The sequence below is a fragment of the Manis pentadactyla genome, chromosome 11 (genome assembly GCF_030020395.1).
Source record: "Manis pentadactyla isolate mManPen7 chromosome 11, mManPen7.hap1, whole genome shotgun sequence".
Taxonomy (NCBI): Eukaryota; Metazoa; Chordata; class Mammalia; order Pholidota; family Manidae; genus Manis; species Manis pentadactyla.
In genome coordinates this window covers 104,041,090-104,059,599 of record NC_080029.1, presented here as the reverse complement: position 1 = coordinate 104,059,599, position 18,510 = coordinate 104,041,090, and the positions used below count along the sequence as shown (strand labels likewise).

The window sequence follows — 18,510 nt, the reverse complement described above, 5'->3', positions numbered from 1 at the left end:
TTTTTTCCCCCTCCTTTTTCTTGCTCCTCCATTCTTTATGTATTAAGTATCATATTCTGTACTCTTTTCTATCCCTTGACTGACTTCAGAGGTAGTTAATTTTGCATTTGCTGAGTAAGTGTGTTGGGAGATCTGTGCACCTCCATGGCATGAGAGACTATCTCCTTCCCCAGATTGGGAAAGTTTTCAGCAATTACCTCCTCAAAGACACTTTCTATCCCTTTTTTCTCTTCTTTTTCTGGTACACCTATAATGTGAAATATTGTTCCATTTGGATCTCAATATTATTTCCTTCCTAGAGATCTCTCTGTGCCTCAGCTTCTTTGTATTCATCTCTATTTCATTTACCATCTCCTCTACTTCATCTAATCTTTTAAATCCCTCCAATGTATGTTTCATTTCGACTGTATTTTTCAAAATTTGCATTTCATTCTTCAATTCCTCCTTGACTTCTTGAATATTTTTCTGTACCTCCATGAGCATGTTTATGATCTCTTTCAGGAAGATTGGTGATTTGTTTCATTTGGCCTTCTTTCTGGTGTTAGTGGATTTTGGTTTGAATCAGGTTCCTTTGATGTTTCATATTTGTAGGTGGCACCCTCTAGTGCCCAAAAGCTCTACTTTCTGGAGTTGCTCAGCCCCTGGAGTGATGGCAAGGATTGCAGGTAAATGGCGCTGGTGCCTGTCAGGAGGAAAGAGCTCTTTCCTGCTTCCCAGCTGCAGTGCCTGCCTGCACTGCCATGGTCAGTGCACTGAGTGAACAGGGAGGAGCATGTATGGTATACACTTGTAGCTGCCATAGGCAGAGCCACCCTCCGGCTAGCCTGGCGCAATGACGGGGGCTGCTGGTTTCCAAACTGGTGCTGGCTGGAAGGAGTGGCAAGCTGTGTATCTCAGTGTGGTGCCTTGTAGCCGCACTGACAGCTGGGGAGTGGAGCATCTGAAGCTCTTGAACGTTCCCAACCTGCTGGACTGAGTGTGCTGGGACAATTTTGTCCACCTGTCCTTTCCCCTGAGCAGCAAGCTCTGCACAATACTTGCCTCTTTAGAATCCCTCTCCCTGTAAGGAAGTCTCTCAGATTGCCTGCCTTTCTTTTGTACCAGAGCAGCCGGTTGTGGGTACTTGTTCTCCACAAGTGGCTGGAATCTCAGTCTCTCCAAGTATTCTGCCTGTCTTAGCTTTCCAACCCCACTAATCTCCAGAGAACCATGTAATGTAGGTTTGTGCTCCTAGAGCAGATCCCCAGGGCTGAGTGTAAAGCAGTCCTAGGCCTCCATCTGCTCCCTGCTCTCTCTTCCTCACACCGCTGAGCTAGGGTTGGGGAAGGGCTTGGGTCCCGCTGTATCATAGCTTTGGTACTTTACCCTTTTCTGAGGCCTGCTCTATTTCCCAGGTGTAGGCAGTCTGCTGCAGCCTTCTTTCCTGTTGCTTTTTCAGGATTAGTTGAGTTTGCTATATTTTCATGTTATATGTGGTTTTGGGAGGAGGTGTCTGTCTCACCTCTCACACCACCATCTTTAAGCCCTTGTATGGTATTTCTATTTTTACTTTTGTAGAAACCTCCAAACTGCTTCCCTTAGTGGCTGCACCAATTTGCAATCCCACCAGCAGTGTTAGAGGGCTTTGTTTTCTCCACATTCTAGCCAGCACTTTTTATTTCTTGTCTTGTTGATACTAGCCTTTCTTATTGGTGTGAGGTGGTATCTCATTGAAATTTTGTTTTGTATTTCCCTGATGGTTAATGATGGTGAGTATCTTTTATGTATCTGTTGAACATCTGTATTTCTTTTTGGAAAAATGTCTGTTCAGGTCCTCTGCCTTTATTTTAAATCAGACTGTGTTTTGGTATTGAGTTGTATGAACTCTTTATCTATTTTGGGTATTAGTCTCTTATCAGATAGACCGTATGCAAATATATTATCCTATACAGGTTGGCTTTCCATTTTGTTAATGGTTTCCTTGGCTGTGCAAAAGTTTTTTAGTTTGATATAGTCCCACTTGTTTATTTTTGCTTTTGTTTCCCTTGCCTGGGGAGACATACCCAGAAAAAAAAATTCTAATGTTGATGTTCAAGAGTTTATTGCCTGGTTTCTTCTAGTAGTTTTAAGACTTCAGGTTTAATATTTAGGTCTTTAATCCACTTTGTTTATTTTTGTGTATGGCATAAAACACTGATCCAGTTTCATTCTTTTTCATGTAGCTGTCCAGTTTCCCCAACACCTTTTATTGAAGAGACTGTGTTTTCCCCATTGCATATTTTCCTCTTTTGTCATATATTAATTGACTGTATATGTGTGGGTATATTTCTGGGCTCTTTATTCTATTCCTTTGGTTTACGCATCTGTTCTTGTGCCAGTACCACACTGTGTTCTCCTCTGCTCTTTACATGCTCAATGTGCAGGGAAGCTGATCTGTATGGACTATATCAATGGGCTAACTTGCTTTCTGGCTTCTGATTGGCTTTGGCTAATTGCAGTCAAGTCAGGGCATTTTATTCCCTCTGCTCTCTCCTTGCCCAGGCTAAAGGCTGACTGTGCCTGTGTCTAGTTAGGGCCTTCTCTTAAAGTTATAGCTGTATCGATTCCTGTAATAGTTTCCTCTCCTTGATCCTTGGGACCAAGAGGCGATAGAAACTTAGTGGTGTTACTACCCCTGGGATACAATGGTACCCTTTACTGGTTTTTCTAAATGTTGTCTACAGCTTCATAAACAGTCCTTTTATTAAACGCTGCTTGATTTCCCAATTTCTGTTTCCTGCTATAAGAAATTATCAATTGACATTTTGTGGTTTTAATAACCTTCATGAATATTAGCAGGTCTGCTGAACACTGAAGCATGTTAATATTTAAGATTTTTCAAACACATGCCTTAGAATTTTGCATAAAATTATTAATAGTAATATACGTTACCTATTCATAGACTTTGAACCTTCCAAAGGATAGTAGAAAAGAGCGATCATAGTGAGTACAGTTTCCATGGTGTTCGTAAGAGTTCTGGTGCAGCAATACCATGTGAACCAAGAGCATAACTGGCAGAAAAACTAAGAACAATTACGGGCAAACATATATGGAGTGGAAAATAGAAAATCTTGGTATAACCTTCTATAGAAAACAGCAAGCAAATCTAAATACTGCAAAAGTCAAATCAAAAGGAAAATGATGCTAAAAGTAGGCATCATAAACATTTTTAAGAAGTTATCAAATACAGGCCTATAATCTATATTAAAGTTAAGTTTGTACTTTCAGGTACATTTTTCTGGAATTGCATTTAATTTAAATCAAACTTTCTACTAACAGAAGACATAAACACAGATTCTTTGATGATAGAGTTTATGTAGGATTGAAATTCTTAACTAGGTTCTTCCAATCAGTAGTCCTCAAGCTGTCTTATATTATTGACAAGTATTTTAACTTTTTAATTGACCTTGGCTTGGACTGTTGATTTCTTGATGAAAAGATAACACAGGAGAGAAAAAACACAACTATAAGGAGACATCACTAAATTTTGGTTTGGAAATTGGCTAAATTAATAAACCTGTTCTTGAAAGAATAGACAAACAGAAGCATCATTATATGTGTAAAACAAATGTCTGAAAAGAAACTTGTTAGTTGATAAAAGGGTGTCAAGCATGGTACCAACTTTCTATCATTTTTTAAAAAAACCTTTAAAAAATGTTCCAAATTTTTGTGAAGTCAAAGGCTTTTCTTCAACTAGAAGAACCCAGAACTGCTGCTTTGTAGGAAGGATTTCAAAGGCATTATGCCTTTGTGATTTCAGGTTGAGTCTTTAGCAGTGTATGTAAGCACAGAGTCTGACTTTATCCTTGAATCAATTAGCAAGGACTGAACTACTAAACCAATCAGTCTTTTTAATGCAAATCAACACACTATCTGCAGAAATATGTCCTGTTAACAGTTAATGAATTGTTAATATTTATTAATAAAATAATAATAAATTACATTCCAGTAATGTTTTGATAAATTAGTTACTTGAAATTTGGAATATATTTTCCAACAGAAGCAATATTAAAAATGTGGTAGGATTTCAAAGCTGGCTCATGTAAGCTTATTTCATTTAAGAAAGAGGCAAGGGAAATACAAAAGAGTACAAGATCCAATTGTCTTCAGAATATGGTTTAAGTAGGAAAATCCATTCAAGATTTGAATGAGAGATGAAGAATCTCCCTCCTTACAGTGAAGTAAGCCAAATGATAAAAGACAGGTTTCCACACTACATTCTCTTACAAAGTCCAGCTGTTTCAAACATTCTAGCTAGAGGTGAAAGAGTACTTCAATGAAAAAATATTTCTCAGGCTCAGTCTCAGGTAGCTAAAGGAATAATAAACAAGGGTTTATAACTATCAAAATTGAATTTTATGGCAAGTGAGGCAAGGACTGAAAGTTTGAAGAATGAAGGTGCTTCCTGAAGGCTGTTTCCTAGGGTTCAGCTTCTCACAGGGTTTGAGGGCACCAGTGGCTTCTACTGCCTAAGGACTCAATCAGAAGGAGAGGAATGGTATGCACCACTTGCATTTTGCCATTCTTAATTATGGAAGTACCTCCATAACATTGTGTGAATTATCTTCTGAAGCTCTTTTCAGAATCAATATTGTTTCACTTGCTTCATGTCCATAGGAATGAAATAATTGGCACATAAGTTGTTTAGAACTTACCACCCATCTTGCCACTTGCTGATTTTCCAGTTGCTTCATTAAGGAATAAAGCCTCAAGTCTGCTATAGCAGACAGAAGTGCTTGGGCAAGTCTAGGAATCCAAATCTTCATTAATTAAAAAAAAAAAAAGAGACATTAAAAAACACAGAACTGACACACAGAACTGTCCTAAGAAAATCAACAAGCTGATAACTATCAATTGAAAGTCTGAAAACAGACTACATATTATTGTATTCTTTTGCAAATACCTGTTTTTCTACAAAAATTTCATTAATGTTTCATGCTAATGTCCAAGGTAGTTTTACCATTCTCATTCTCTCTCCAATTTCTATATTAAAACACTACTAATTTTAATAGCCAGCAACTCATTTCATCATTAAAGTTCTATTTTAGAAGTGCAGTTATTTTTATTAGCATAACAATAGATCACTTAATGAAACATTACAGTACCATGCACTAGGTATTATACTAAGTACTTTATGTATATCCGCTCATTCAGTCCTAACAATCCCATGAGACAAGGACTATTTCATAAATGAGGACTGAGGCACAGAGAGGTTAAAAAATTTTCCCAAAGCTGCACAACTGGTTAATGTAGAAACCAGGATTCAAACCCAGGACTTTCTGACTCCAAAGCTTGTGCTCTTAATACTAAGTTACATTGCTTTACCATCCTGCAACATAGACAATAAAGTATTACGAGTTTCTTCTTTATCAAAAAAAAAAAAAGCATAAGTACTCTCCAATTATAGAAACAAGGTAATCAGATGACATTAAAAAGTAAATTTAAAAGTAAAAATAAAGAATAAATGTATTATAATTTCAGTTATTCCAATGCTATACATTAATATCTTTGAGTTAAAAAAAATGTGTCATAGTTATCATTAACAAAATAACACTTGCTGGTAGACCACAAATTGGTTTATTCAAAAGATGTTTCTAAAAACTTATTTGTAAATTTGTATTTTTGTTCGATCAAACTTTAACTTCACAGAGTGCCTTTACTTTCAGTTGTCAGTGGCTTCTAATATTTTGGCTTTTTGTTCCTTTTCTTTGTCAATAATCTATAAATAAATGTTTAAGTCTTAAGAGTTAAAGGTATGCTGTACTTCATAATTCTACTTAAACTTTAAAATACAGTAAAAGGCAACTATGTATGTAGCTTCTGTTTATTCTGCATAGAGAGCTATTAGCTTCATTCTCACTTCTCAAGCCTGAAAGTAGTTCAAGTTGAAAGGTCAATTTGGCTACAAACTTAATATGAGCCAAAAGAGTGAGGCAGCCAATAAAAAACTCAAAGAATCCTTGTGCACTGAGAGTAGAGTATATATGGAGTTAATGGTCCCAATATATTCTGAACTAGTTAACTCACCTTTTAATACCGTGTTCAGCTTAGAGACCCACATTTTAAGACGGATGTTAATAAATTATAAGATGTCTAAAGGACATTATCTGATCATAAGGTTTAGAACTGGGGATGTTTATCTGGAATAAATAAAAATGTTTGAAGAACACTTAATGTAGAAATCTTGAATTTAAAAGGTAAATTTTAGCTCAACACAAACATAAGTGGAATTGTAAATTCCCAGTTATTATTAGTTGTCTCTCCAAACTTTTAAGATGCCTTAATTTTCCAGGTTATAAGGACCTGACAAGAATTAAATAATAGTTGCACATGGCTTCTGCAATATAAAAAGTAGTGGAACGGGGTAAAGAGAAGAAGGGACATGCCATGGGTAAACCTCGAATACAAAGCCAGTGTTGGCAGTTTACCATTCTATACTCCCATTCTTTAAGCTCCAGATTTTTCCCTTAAGCTGCAGAAGCCAAAGGCCCTTGTGCAGTCTTCTGACTACTTACTGAAAGCCCCCACTGTGGTACCCCATTCAGGTTTCCCTTTTTATCCCTCTTTTTTCTCTCATGTTCTATGCCAGTGCTGTCCAGTAGAAAAAGAACATGAGCCACATATGTAATTTAAATTTTTATAGTAGCCAAATTAAAAAGTAAAAAAAAAAACCCCACTTAAAATTAATTTCGTTTAGTTTAACCCAATATATCTAAAATACTATCATTTCAACAATTCATCAGTATAAAAAATTACAGAACATTTTACATGCTTATTTTGTATTAGGTCTTTAACATCCAGTATATATTTTATTTCTCAGTTTGGATTAGCTACATTTCAAGTATTCAAAAGCCACGTGTAGCTGTAGCTACCTTATTAGATAGTACAGCTCTAAGCCAACCTTTTGTTAACACACAAGTTTAGGGAGAAGGTATTTGGAAAGAGCACTAGGCTGTGAACACGTAGACCTAGGATTAGTTTTAGCTCTGTTTTTAACATGCTGTGACCTTGGTCTATTTATTTCATTTCTCTGGCCCCAGTTTAAAAATTACATAATCTGTGTTTAATCAATATGAGAGTATGAATGGCTACTGATAGCATCTTTAATGTTTCTCATCCTGGTAGAAACAAGTTCCAGGTAGGATAGAAGTATTTTGGAGAGTAGTTGGGTGGGACAGGAATGGGGACCAGGGAAGGTTTCCTTTAAATGACAAAATGGCTAAGTGGGTCAGCTACAGGTTAAGGGCAGTAGACAGGTCTTCCATGATATTACTACGTGAAGCATCAGGTTCATAGGCCTGATCTTTGTTTCTCAATAATGGAATCAAATATTGTAAAGGGGAAGGTACAATCCTGCCTAAAAAAATACCTTAGAAACTCAGTGTCTTTCCAGGCTTCAAAATACCCTCAGGACTTGGACTGCTTTTGGAATTCTCCCTAACAGAAAATGGGGAAGGCCCAAACTTCTGAGTTCAACCTGATGATAGCTTAAAGGATCTTGACAATGAGGTCAGAGAAACTTTTGCACTGTTAGTTCTTCCTTTGCACCCTCTCCAGGCAACTGACCCCAGAAATTCATGATCTAGAAATTACGACCTTACTGTTGACGTCTCTTTACTAGACACAGAGCGCAATGACTATATATATCATTAAATTTTTGTCAAATTAATTTTCTCCAAGTTTTAACTTCAACACTAAATCTTGAGTGGGTTTATATGTATTTAGTCTTCACAAGCTCATATAGTATGGTCTTCTGCTCAAAAATTAAAAAATAAGATGTAACACTGCTCTCAAGTCATTCTTTTATGAAGGAAGAATATTTTTGAAGTTCAAATAACATACAGTGTAGCCATTCTGAAAAATCTGCTTATCTTAACAGGATTCCTCAAAGCAGGACACCTCCATGCTCAGTCTTGTGTTTTAGCACATATTAAAGAGTTAAACATCACAGTGTGCTTTTGGAACTATAGGCTTCCTAGATATGGTCACAGTTTGGCAAGAGTAGTCTTTTAAAACAAACATTGTGCTACCAGTAATATCATTTAGTTAATATACATTAGCCTTTAAGAATAGACTAGCTACTTTTAACTATTTTGATTTCTTTTATTTAAACTTACCAGCAATTGAACACTATCTTTCCCCAAAAGATGCAGAATCTTGTAAATACTTGCAAAGATTAAGGGGTAAGTATAACCCCTCAATCTTTCTGTCCATTCCCAGGTCAAAGAACCATAATTAGTAATATTAAGGACTAATGTTGAATAGCACTGAAACAAAACCTGTTCTCATTTCCATGTATAAAACTAAACAAGGAAGCTTAAAAACACTGCATTTTATACTGGATATTTGAATTAAAAATGCAACTGGCGAACTAAACTCTCAACTTCTTCAAGGAAGGAATGTGTTTTCTACTTCATCTATATTCTCTATAGTATTGAACACTGTGGGAATATATGCTAGTTAAAGACAAGAACATTAACCTCAAAGAAAAGATAATGAAATACTAGCATAAAATAATGAATGGCATGCTTTGATAAGTTAAAAATATTTAGAAAAAATAAAGGAAAAATGTATAATCTGTAATAAAAACTGACACTATTACTAAAATGAAATTTCAGTAAAATTTAGTCTGGAAAAGAAACTACAAAGGATATTTGAAAACCATGTGATGCGCAACTTCAAGAGACTGCCAGTATTCATCTGGAACAAAACTTGTCTGGACTAAAAAGCAGTTAGATATTCGTAATGCTATGGTAAACAACACCAGATAAATGTTTTCACCAAGAAGAGCTGAAAAACAAAACAAAATAGGTAATTGTGGCACAAAAGTTAGGCAAGTTACACTTGGAAAACTGAAAGCTGCTACTCTGGTCTGCCCCTTGGTCTGCTAAGGCACAGTAGTTAACTCTGGCCTCTCCAAAGTACCCTCAAAGCAGACTTAGGACGAAAGCTATATGAGGGCCAGAGTCTCACCTGTGGGTGATTATCACTCCTTTTATTTAACCAATGTTTCTTGCACCTTAACTGTATAAAAAGAATATCAAGATAAATATTGAATAAATTATTGGGTTAACTAAGACCCTAGGCTAATTAAGTTTCCTATTATATGTGTATCTAATGAAAGAAATGAGCTTAGAAATTACCAACTCAGGAACAAGTCTGTATATGTGCCAAACAGTGAAATATAAAATGGTGCTTCGCACATTTTAAAATAGCCCTTATTGATGCTCACTATATGCAGAGCACTGAGATCATTCTTTCAAATGCATTATCTCATTTAATCCTCAAAACTTGCCTCCGCTAAGGGGTAAGTATTATCGGCTCCATTTTACATGTGAGGAAACAGATGTGAAGGTAAATTACGTTGGCCAAAGTCAAAAAGGGTATAAATGACTAAGCAGGATTCAAAACCAGGTCTGTCTGCTGACTCCAAAGCCCTGCTCTTAACCACAAATGGGCAGCCTGTCAGCTGAATGGAGTATTTTTTTAAAATGTGAATTTAGTTGCCAACATTTAAAAATCAGATTTTATATTAAAATATGTATTGAAACATTTCAAAACAAAGGTCTGGCAACACAGAGCTCAATCAGCAACAACTGGCTGGTACTGAAATATAGGCTGTTTTGGCTTTGTTTAGCCTTGCTTTTCCAGCCTCCTGAGGGTTTGAGTTTGCAGCATGCCTGCGGTCCACTGAGCCTTTGCCATCATTCTGGGTTCTCGCCACTCTTCCTCGTTCTCCAGGATTAAATGTTCCTCAGACAACGGGTACGTTTAACAACATATATGCTCCATTTGACTGTGTATCTTTCAGAAACGTTTAAAGAAACCTCCAGAATAAACTATTTGCTGTAAGAAGCCTTGTAATCTGCCCCCACCCCCAGAAAAAGCACACACACTTTACTGTGGCAGAAGAAACATTACTCAGTTGTGAATTTAGACTGCTTATTTGGGGTTGTTCTTGTTTCTTGAGGTAGGCCTGTATTACTATATACATCCTTAGAACTGTCTTTGTGACATCCCACAAATTTTTGACTGTTGAATTTTTGTTTTCATTTGTTTCCATGTATTGCTTCATTTCTGTTTTAATATATTCATTGATGCGTTGGTTATTTAGAAACATGCTATTTAGCCTCCATGTGTTTGTGAGGACTTTTGTTTCCTTCATGTGATTTATTTCTGGTTTCATACCATTGTGGTCTGAGAAGTTGCTTGATATAATTTCAATCTTTTTAAACTTACTGAGGCTCTTTTTGTGGCTAGTAAGTGATCTATTCTGGAGAGTTACATGTGCACTGGAGAAAAATGTGTATCCTGCTGCTTTTGGGTAGAATGTTCTGTAGATAACTGTTAAATTCATCTGATCTAATGCGCTGTTCACTGCCTCTGTTTCCTTATTTATTTTCAAGAAGCAGTACTCGGAATGGGCCCTTGAACAACTAATAGTGAACACTTTGAAGTTCAACTAAACGTGATAAGTTTGGTAATTTACTCTCCTTACTGTCCTTTGCCCAGACCGGATCCAAATTCTACCAAGCAGTGCCTTAGGGCATGGAAGCGGGAGAGCTCTCTCGCCTCTCCTTTCCCGCGTCACAATCCTCCCTCTTCATTTAGCAAAAACGATTCTCCTTCGTGTTCTCAGGTATCCAGAGGGGGATCCAGGCATTCTTTCCTACCGCTTACTCTGTGTTGGCACATAAAAGGTGCGCAATATTTAATGAATGAGTGAAGAGCCCATCTTTATATTAAATATCCTCTCCAACAGATCAAAATCCCACTTGATGGAGTGCTTTTCTCCTGTCAACATCACATCAGGACCAAAGAGAAGGCAGAGCGGGCAGGGGGAAATAAGCGGGGTGGCAGTCAGACCTGGTCCCACGGCAGCCCCTCTGCAGCCAGGAAGCCCTGAATAAGTCCGCGCCTGGGTGTCCCCTCTCTAAACTGGGGGTGGCCACGTCAAGCCGGTTTCACACGGCCGCGGGGAGAACGGCCTAAAATAACATGGAAAAAAGCACCGAGAGCCACAAGGGTGAGAATCCCCTCTGGAGTGCAGGGCGATTTCTAGGCAGCCCGCCCAGCAGATGGAGCCCTCGCTCAGAGTCTGCGGACCGCACCTCTCGGTTCGGCTGCGACTCCCCCGCTCCCCCCACTCACCTCCGCGGCGCCCGGTGCTCTTCGCGGGGCTCAGGTACAAAGCCGACTTTCTCTTTCGCAGCTTCATCTTCTCGTGCGAGCGGTTCTGAAGACCGCGGAAAAAGAGTCTGCCGTCGCTTCCCTCTCGCTCCATCTGCCTTTGCTTCGAGGTCCGCTGGGGACCCCCGGCCGTCCCAGTCCGAGACCCAAAGAAGGAGGTTGAAATCGCGCACGCTGCTCTTCCGCTCACGAAGTTTGGCCGCTGCGGTCCACCGTCGCACGCAGACGCTGAGGTGGCCGGGAAGGCGCCGCTGGCTCACGCCCATCCCGGCGGGCCCTGCGCGGAGTGCTGTCGTCCGCTCCCGCTGCCTGGCCGCGGGCTTGCCCGCGCTTCTCTGCGGTATCTTCGCGGGGTTGCCGCCCGCCTTTGGCTTCGTGGTCTCCGCCCCCGGGACTCGGAAACTCGGCTGGAGGAGCCGGAGCTCACCTCTGCCCCGACGGGACGGAGCCGAGCGGCCGCAGATGTTCGAGCGGCGGTGGTGGTGATGACAAGTGTAATTGTAAACGTGAGTGTTTACACACGTTTCCCTGTTTGGGTGACCCCACAATAACTGTTGAACGAGGTAGTAGAGGGAGGGATGGTTTATCCTATGGTACAGATGTGGATAATTGTCTCCAAAAAGTTTAATGACTTGGTCACTGTCACTTAGTGGGAGAAGGGGAACCGTCGCATTTCCTCTTGGGTTAATTATCTATTTTCCAAGGACTTGCAAATGGTTCCTTTTTTTTTTTTAAACACTTAGAAGAAGTGTTTAAAAGAAGTTGAAACAACCCATGTTTAGTAAAGTTGTCAATTATCTAGTTAACCTTAGAGTCGAGGAGAAAACGGGCTTTTCTTTCCCGGATTGGTTTAGATTACATTTTAGCGATGCTAAGAGCAAGCTAGTTTCTAGTGTCTCTAGGATCAGTTCTGCCACTAATGCTGTTTGTGACCTCGGAGGCTGGTATCGGAGGCGGTAAAATATTATAATAATGAAAACATGTAAATCCTTCACTCCGCCTGCTCATTCATAAACAACTGCCTACTTCCTACAGAGACTAAGGTGTTGGCACGGACTGTAACTTACCGAAAAGAGTTGTAACTCGTTTTGTGTTGAAAGTAAAACTAGCCAAATTTCTGTTATATTTTTGTCAAAAATGGGTGGTAGATGATATATTCGATAGCTGCTTGTACTTACCAAAGTATCAAAGGGAAATCAAAGTCATTTAGCCTGTTTAAAAAAACACAATGGTTTTTTTAAAAACTATGTTTTTAATCATACATATTGCTAAAAATAAAAAATAAAACCAAACATGAAATAGTCAAGAAGAGCTAACAATGAAAAGTAAATCTCTTTCGCCTACTTCCAGATCAGATTGGCAATCATGTTCAGCTTTTTGGGGAACTGTTTCTTTTAGTAGGTCTGAAGAAATGCCCCTCCCCTCTTTGCTGTTTTTTAAATTATGCATTTAAAATCGTTGAGAACATGTTATAATAGGATTTAGCTTTGTATTACACCATCCCTTAACCCTTTTTTGCCATACTCATTATATATTTGTATCTTATTTTAGTTAATACGTGATATTTACATATTATGATAAAAATACTTCACTCAGGAGCAAAGTGACATGAAATCTTTTTTAAAAATACTGTCCTAAGTTATTGCTTTGCTTCCCATTTTCTCTGTACACAGATCTGAAGAGGTTTCCCGGATGTGGAGCATAGTTTTTCAAAACCACATTTGTACAGTGCAGCATTTGTTGAAAAATGTTTGGAAGATTGACTCTTCCGCAGCTGCTTTTTGCTAGCATTCTTGGAATTGCTGGAGGAATATACATTTATCAACCAATATTTGAACAGTTTTCCAAAGATCAGAAGGAATTAAAAGAGAAGTTGAAATTGGCACAAGAATCAGAAGAGAAGAAAAATTAATACTATGTAGAGTTGAACTGTAATTGCTTAAAGTTCCACTGAAATTGTACACTAACTACAAATAATCTAGTAAAAACTTTTCAAATGTATTTTATATGTAAATAAATCATAGATCATTTTAAAACTAGCATGTCAGTTTTATTGTTTACTGTACTTTGCCATTTTATATCTTCACTAGGACAGATTAGTAATTTCCTTTTTTTAGCAAAAAAGAAAATTACAAAGATTAGTTACTTAGATTTAGATTAGTCATTTCTTAGCAAAGATGAATGTCTTAAGGAATGTTTTGTTTCCTAGTCACAGTTCATTTTTCTGGGACTGCAGCATATACAGTGTCATGGAATGACAGTCTAGACTGTGTTTATAAAATAGCTGGGAATGGTGTTTACACTAGTGTTTGTGGATGAAGTGAACCAAATTGACCACCGCAGGCAGAATGCCCCTCAAGTAGCCTACAATTAGCCTAGTTTAATATATGTCACCAGCCCTCCAGCCCCAACCCTTTGTCATCCCAGGCAGAATGGAGGGGACATTGAGAATTGGGGTGGTTCAGATCAAATTGCGGTTTTAGAGAATTAGATGGTATTATTTAGAGGAGCAAACAAGACACAGATCTTTGTTTAGCCCACTAAGCAAATTTGCATTAATAATAATGGTAAGGGAAGAGTGGATTTATTATAAAGCTGTTATTCATATAGTTAAAGGGTTTTTGCAGTTGCTAGGAACTGATAATTACTTACTACTCTAATTGTCTTAAGCTTGTATTTTCATTAACTATAACTATAATCACATACATGCAAAATGCTTTATTTAAATCAACTTATTTTTATTATTGATTTATTCCTTGAAAAGTAAATTCATTATAACCTAATCTATCTATGTTGAATGGAGACCAGCATGGGTAATTTTTTTTTTAATCAAAAAATTAGAGAAGTAGTATATGTTCATGAACAAAGTGAAAAGTGAATATTGCTTTAATCATCACCTTCAACAGTTTAGTGTGAACTTTCACACTCGTTTTCTCCTATGTACATAAATACATATATATATAAAAATTTTAATTTATATACCAAGATTTATTGTGTGACAGGCTTGGCTTAGATTGGCTACAGGTAGTCTGGGTTCTATTCTGTGGTTCTTGTGGGAATCCAGACTCAAGAAGCAGGCCTATCTGGGTTATGACAGATTATATAATTGAGGGAAAAACTGGGAAGAAACATGGAATTTTAACCTTCTGCTTAATTGTGGCAAATGTCACATCTTCTCATATTCTTTTAGAGTATGTTACATGGTCAAGCCCAACATCAAGGGCAGGGACAAAGGTTTTTCCCACAGGATTCACAGTCAAGTCACATGACAATGGGCAGGACTACATTATCCTAGAAATAATAACTTTATCCAAGGAAGAATGTTATCTAACATGAAGTTAAACTAAACTGCTTTTGATCTTTCTTTTGAGAAGGATACTGGATCAGTTGTAGTAGTTGCATACCGAGTGTCAAAGCATGAGTTGATTTTTTTTCCCAATAAAGATACTGCAGCCATTCAAATCAAAGCAACAAAGAGATACCACCTCACATATTGGGATGGCTACAATCAAAAGGATGGAAAATAACATGTTGGCAAAGATGTGGAGAAACTGGAACTCTTGTATGCTCCTCGTAAGAATATAAAACAGTGGAGCTGCTGTGGAATAGTTTGGCAGTTCCTCAAAAAGTTAAACTGTTAACATATGACCCAGCAATTATACTTCCAGGCATATACCCCAGAAAAGTGAAAATATATCCACAAAAAGTGGAAATAACCAAAATATCCATCAGCTGATGAGTGGCTTAATTGCAGTATAGCCACACAATGGAATATTACTCAGCCATAACAAGGAATGAAATACTGACACATGCTAAAGCATGAATAAACTTTGAAAATATGGAAGAAGCTGAGCATTAAAGGCTACATATAAATGATTCCATTTATATGACAAATGTGTCCAGAACAGGCAAATTCATCTTCTCGTGCGAGCGGTTCTGAAGATAAAGAGCTTCCAGGGACTGGGGGTGAGGAGGGATAGGGAGTGACTGCAAATGGATATAGGGTCTCTTTTTAGAGTGATGAGAATGTTCTGGAACTAGATAGTGGTAATCAGTGACAACCTTGTGATTGTATTAATGTCAGTAAATTATACACTTTAAAACTGAACTTCATTGTACATGAATATTTGAATAAAGCTGCATCCAGAACAGCAGCTGTACTTCAATAGCCCATTGTTTTCTGCCATGATCCATCTTGTGTGTGTGTAGTAAACTACACATAACATAAAATTGACTATTTTTAACCATTTTTTGTGTACAATTCAGTTGTAGTAAGTACTTTCTCATTGTTGTGTAACCATCATCACCATCCATCTCCAGAACTACTTCCATCTAATTTTTGTGAGACCCAGAAAGGTAAATTGAATGGGGATACAGATCACCCCCTAAGCCTGCCCCAACCCACACACTATATCCATCAAGTCTTTGAAGGTGGTATTAATATCTGCAATTCTTTGTATGACATCCTTCTGATTTACTTTCTTAGGAAAGAAGATTCAGAAGCTTCAGTTGGTTCTTTCTACAAGGACTTGATACGGGTTGAATGTACTCCCTCCCCACCTTCATCCATAAATTGAAGCCTTAACCCCATGGGATGGTATTTGGAGGTGAGAGACCTTTGGGAGGTAAATAGGTCATGAGGGTGCAGCCCTCATGAATGGGATTAGTGTCTTTATAAAGGCAAGGGATAATCTCTCTGCCTCGTGAGGATACAGCAAGAAGGTGGCTGCCTACAAGCCAGGAAAAGGACCTATTCACTGTAACAAAATCTGCCAGCACCTGAAGGACCCGAAAGCTTTCAAAACTGGCAAAGGGCACTAGAAATCAAGATCTGGGTCCTAAATGTGTTGACAACTACTGCTATAATTGCTTCTAGGACCTTGTAGAAGATAGTGCTGGAAAATGCATGCATATCTATATTTAATTCTATTTCTATATATTAAAACTGATACCTCCAATTTCAACTCTATTAGTAAATGTTAGACTGCATGTTTCAAGCAACAGCCTTAGGGTGGGAAGCAAAAGGTATATACTCCACCCAATTTCATGACTGGAGTAAGAAGGGTAGAGAGGATTTTGGACTGGTGCACAAGATGTATTCAATTTACCTAGTTCCTGTAATAATTTTTCCTCCTTGTTTACCTATCTCTCTGGGCATTATTTTCTCAGACTCCTTCAGCTGAGTGATCCTCTAGGGTCTGTACTAAGACCCCTCTTTGCTCTCTCAGTACACTTTCTTGACTCTCGATCTTTGAATCACCTTTGGGGAATAGCTCCAGTATATGTCTTCTGTGCTTCAGATCAATCTATTCAACTGCACACCAAGCTGCTCACTTGGATGTGCTGCTGGGGCTGGTGTGTCAATGCTGACATGTCCTAAACTTGTTCATTACAGCCTATTTCATCGTCCCTCCCTGTTGCAACAGGGCTTTCTTCCTTTTGCTCAGTGGTTTCAAGTGGCCCAAACCAGAAACCTGGACGTCTGCGGATTCTTCCCTCTCCCTTACCACTTAAAACCAAGCTGCCGTGAGTCACTCTCCTAAATACCTCAAACCTCTCCATCTTCATCCTTATGGTCACTGCCGTAAGCCACACCACTGTTATCCCTCACTTGGATTTCAGCATGCAAATTGTCTTCTCAAACCCAGTCTTAGCCTTATAGCCATTAAGAAAATGGGTTCTAAATTCTAATCCTGACACTTATTAGCTCCATGATCTTGGCTATGTTGCTTAATTGCTTTAAGGCTCAGTTTCCTTATTTGTAATATGGGGACAAGAATGGTACATATTTCATAGGGCAATTGTGAGAAGTAAATGAGATGATATATGCAAAGTTCTTAGCATATTGGCTGATATGTAGTAAATGGTCAATAAATGTTAGCCATTATCATTGTAATCATTCCAGGATTCTTCATAGTCCAGCCTCTCCTATTTCTACAGTTTCTTATCTGGTTCTTTCCTTCTCCTCAGTTTTTCATCTTTTATGAACTTCTTTCAGTTGCTGTCATATCTCATGCTCTCTTTTGCCTCCAGGTTTTTCTTCTGCTTTCTTCCTAGAATTCTCTTCTCCCGCAACCTCCCGCTTTATTCATTCTTCTTAATTTATGCATCATTTTCTCTGGGAAGTCTTTATTTGGAATAGAACTTGCTTATTTCTATTCCAATAACACTGTTTAGCTTCTTTTATCAGGGATCTTATCTGTGCCCTGGAGTGAACCGCTTGCCCATTGGTGCTTCAGGCTCTCTGAGGGCGGGGACTAACTGAAGGTGTTCACCACGGCATCTCCCTACTCATTGAATGAATGAAATGGGTGATGAATGAAATGGCCACAGAACCGCTGTCTGCTTTCTGATTTCCTGCCTGGTAAACTCCTGGTAAATATTTGTCTGGGTGTATTAGCTTGTATGTATATTCAATATCTGTCAGTTTCATATGGTGCACCCTTATATGTGACCTTGTAAATTGAACACATACCCAGGAAGCTAACTGTACTGTAATGCAACCTGAGTGGCTACAGGTTGGAGGGATAATGGGTTAGAGAGGTGGGTCTGGGACAGATGATATTTGTGGTGAAGCTTGACACACCTGTGAGATGGAACAGCTGGTAAGAGAAGCTGGATTACGGCTTCCAATCATTTTGCTGTGCTTATAAGTGGAATTATTTGGTTCAGAGGTGATTAGCCTGAGAGCCCACGAGGGCAAGCCCAAAGGCTGCTGTTCATACCCCGGGCCACTGTAGGAGGAATGTGGCTACCTCTGAGGGGGAACGCGGTGTCCTGAACCTGCTTCACAGCCACATGCCCGAGGGGGCCCACATGTACCCGTCAGCGCTGAGAGGAGGAAGTCGCTGGGGGGCAGCAAAGGCTCGCAGATTTTCCTTATTCTTCCACGTAGGGTATTGTTTTTCTTGTTTTGTTTTTTTATTTAAAGTGAATTGCTCTAACACTGTGAAATTTAACTTACGGTGATTTTATAATCCTAACTAGACGTACTAGCAGAGACCCCTATTGTCATTTCCTCCCAGAAATATATTTATCCTTCTTTGCCTGCAGGAATTTCACTGTCCCCATCACCCCTGTCATTTACATGAATCCCAGAGCTTTCCCTAGTCCCGGGACAGCCAGGCCCAGGCCGACCCGAGGGAGGAGCTGGCGGGGCGGGCTGGACTTTGGCAGAGCCGGACGCCAGGCTCGGATCCGGCCCCCGGGGTTCGGACCTGGGGGCACCGCGAGTAGCAGCCTCCCTGGCTTCAGGGACTCGGGGAGGGGGGCAGACTTTGTAGCTGCTCAACACCTCTGGCT

At 38.9% G+C, this 18,510-nt stretch overlaps 2 protein-coding genes across 5 annotated transcripts in view; one reads left to right on the top strand and one right to left on the bottom strand.

The window, feature by feature from the left end:
• PIGB (phosphatidylinositol glycan anchor biosynthesis class B) overlaps window positions 1-11,398 on the bottom strand; it is a 62,399-nt gene extending 51,001 nt beyond the window's left edge. For 2 of the 4 annotated variants that reach the window (XM_057488824.1, XM_057488826.1), the window contains exons 1-5: window positions 11,170-11,398; window positions 8,675-8,808; window positions 8,136-8,255; window positions 4,674-4,778; window positions 2,911-3,041 (exon numbers count right to left, since the gene is read on the bottom strand). In XM_057488824.1, the coding sequence (XP_057344807.1) occupies window positions 2,911-3,041; window positions 4,674-4,778; window positions 8,136-8,255; window positions 8,675-8,808; window positions 11,170-11,302 (623 nt within the window). In that variant the 5' untranslated portion in view covers window positions 11,303-11,398. The remainder of the gene's footprint in view (window positions 1-2,910; window positions 3,042-4,673; window positions 4,779-8,135; window positions 8,256-8,674; window positions 8,809-11,169) is intronic. The other 2 variants (XM_057488825.1, XM_057488827.1) reach the window with 1 other exon arrangement.
• Window positions 11,386-14,195, top strand: PIGBOS1 (PIGB opposite strand 1). Its single transcript, XM_036919419.2, has 2 exons — window positions 11,386-11,714; window positions 12,882-14,195. Exon 2 carries the CDS (start codon window positions 12,956-12,958, stop codon window positions 13,118-13,120), a length of 165 nt encoding a protein of 54 aa, XP_036775314.1. The 5' UTR covers window positions 11,386-11,714; window positions 12,882-12,955; the 3' UTR covers window positions 13,121-14,195.
• The last annotated feature ends 4,315 nt before the right edge of the window (window positions 14,196-18,510 follow it).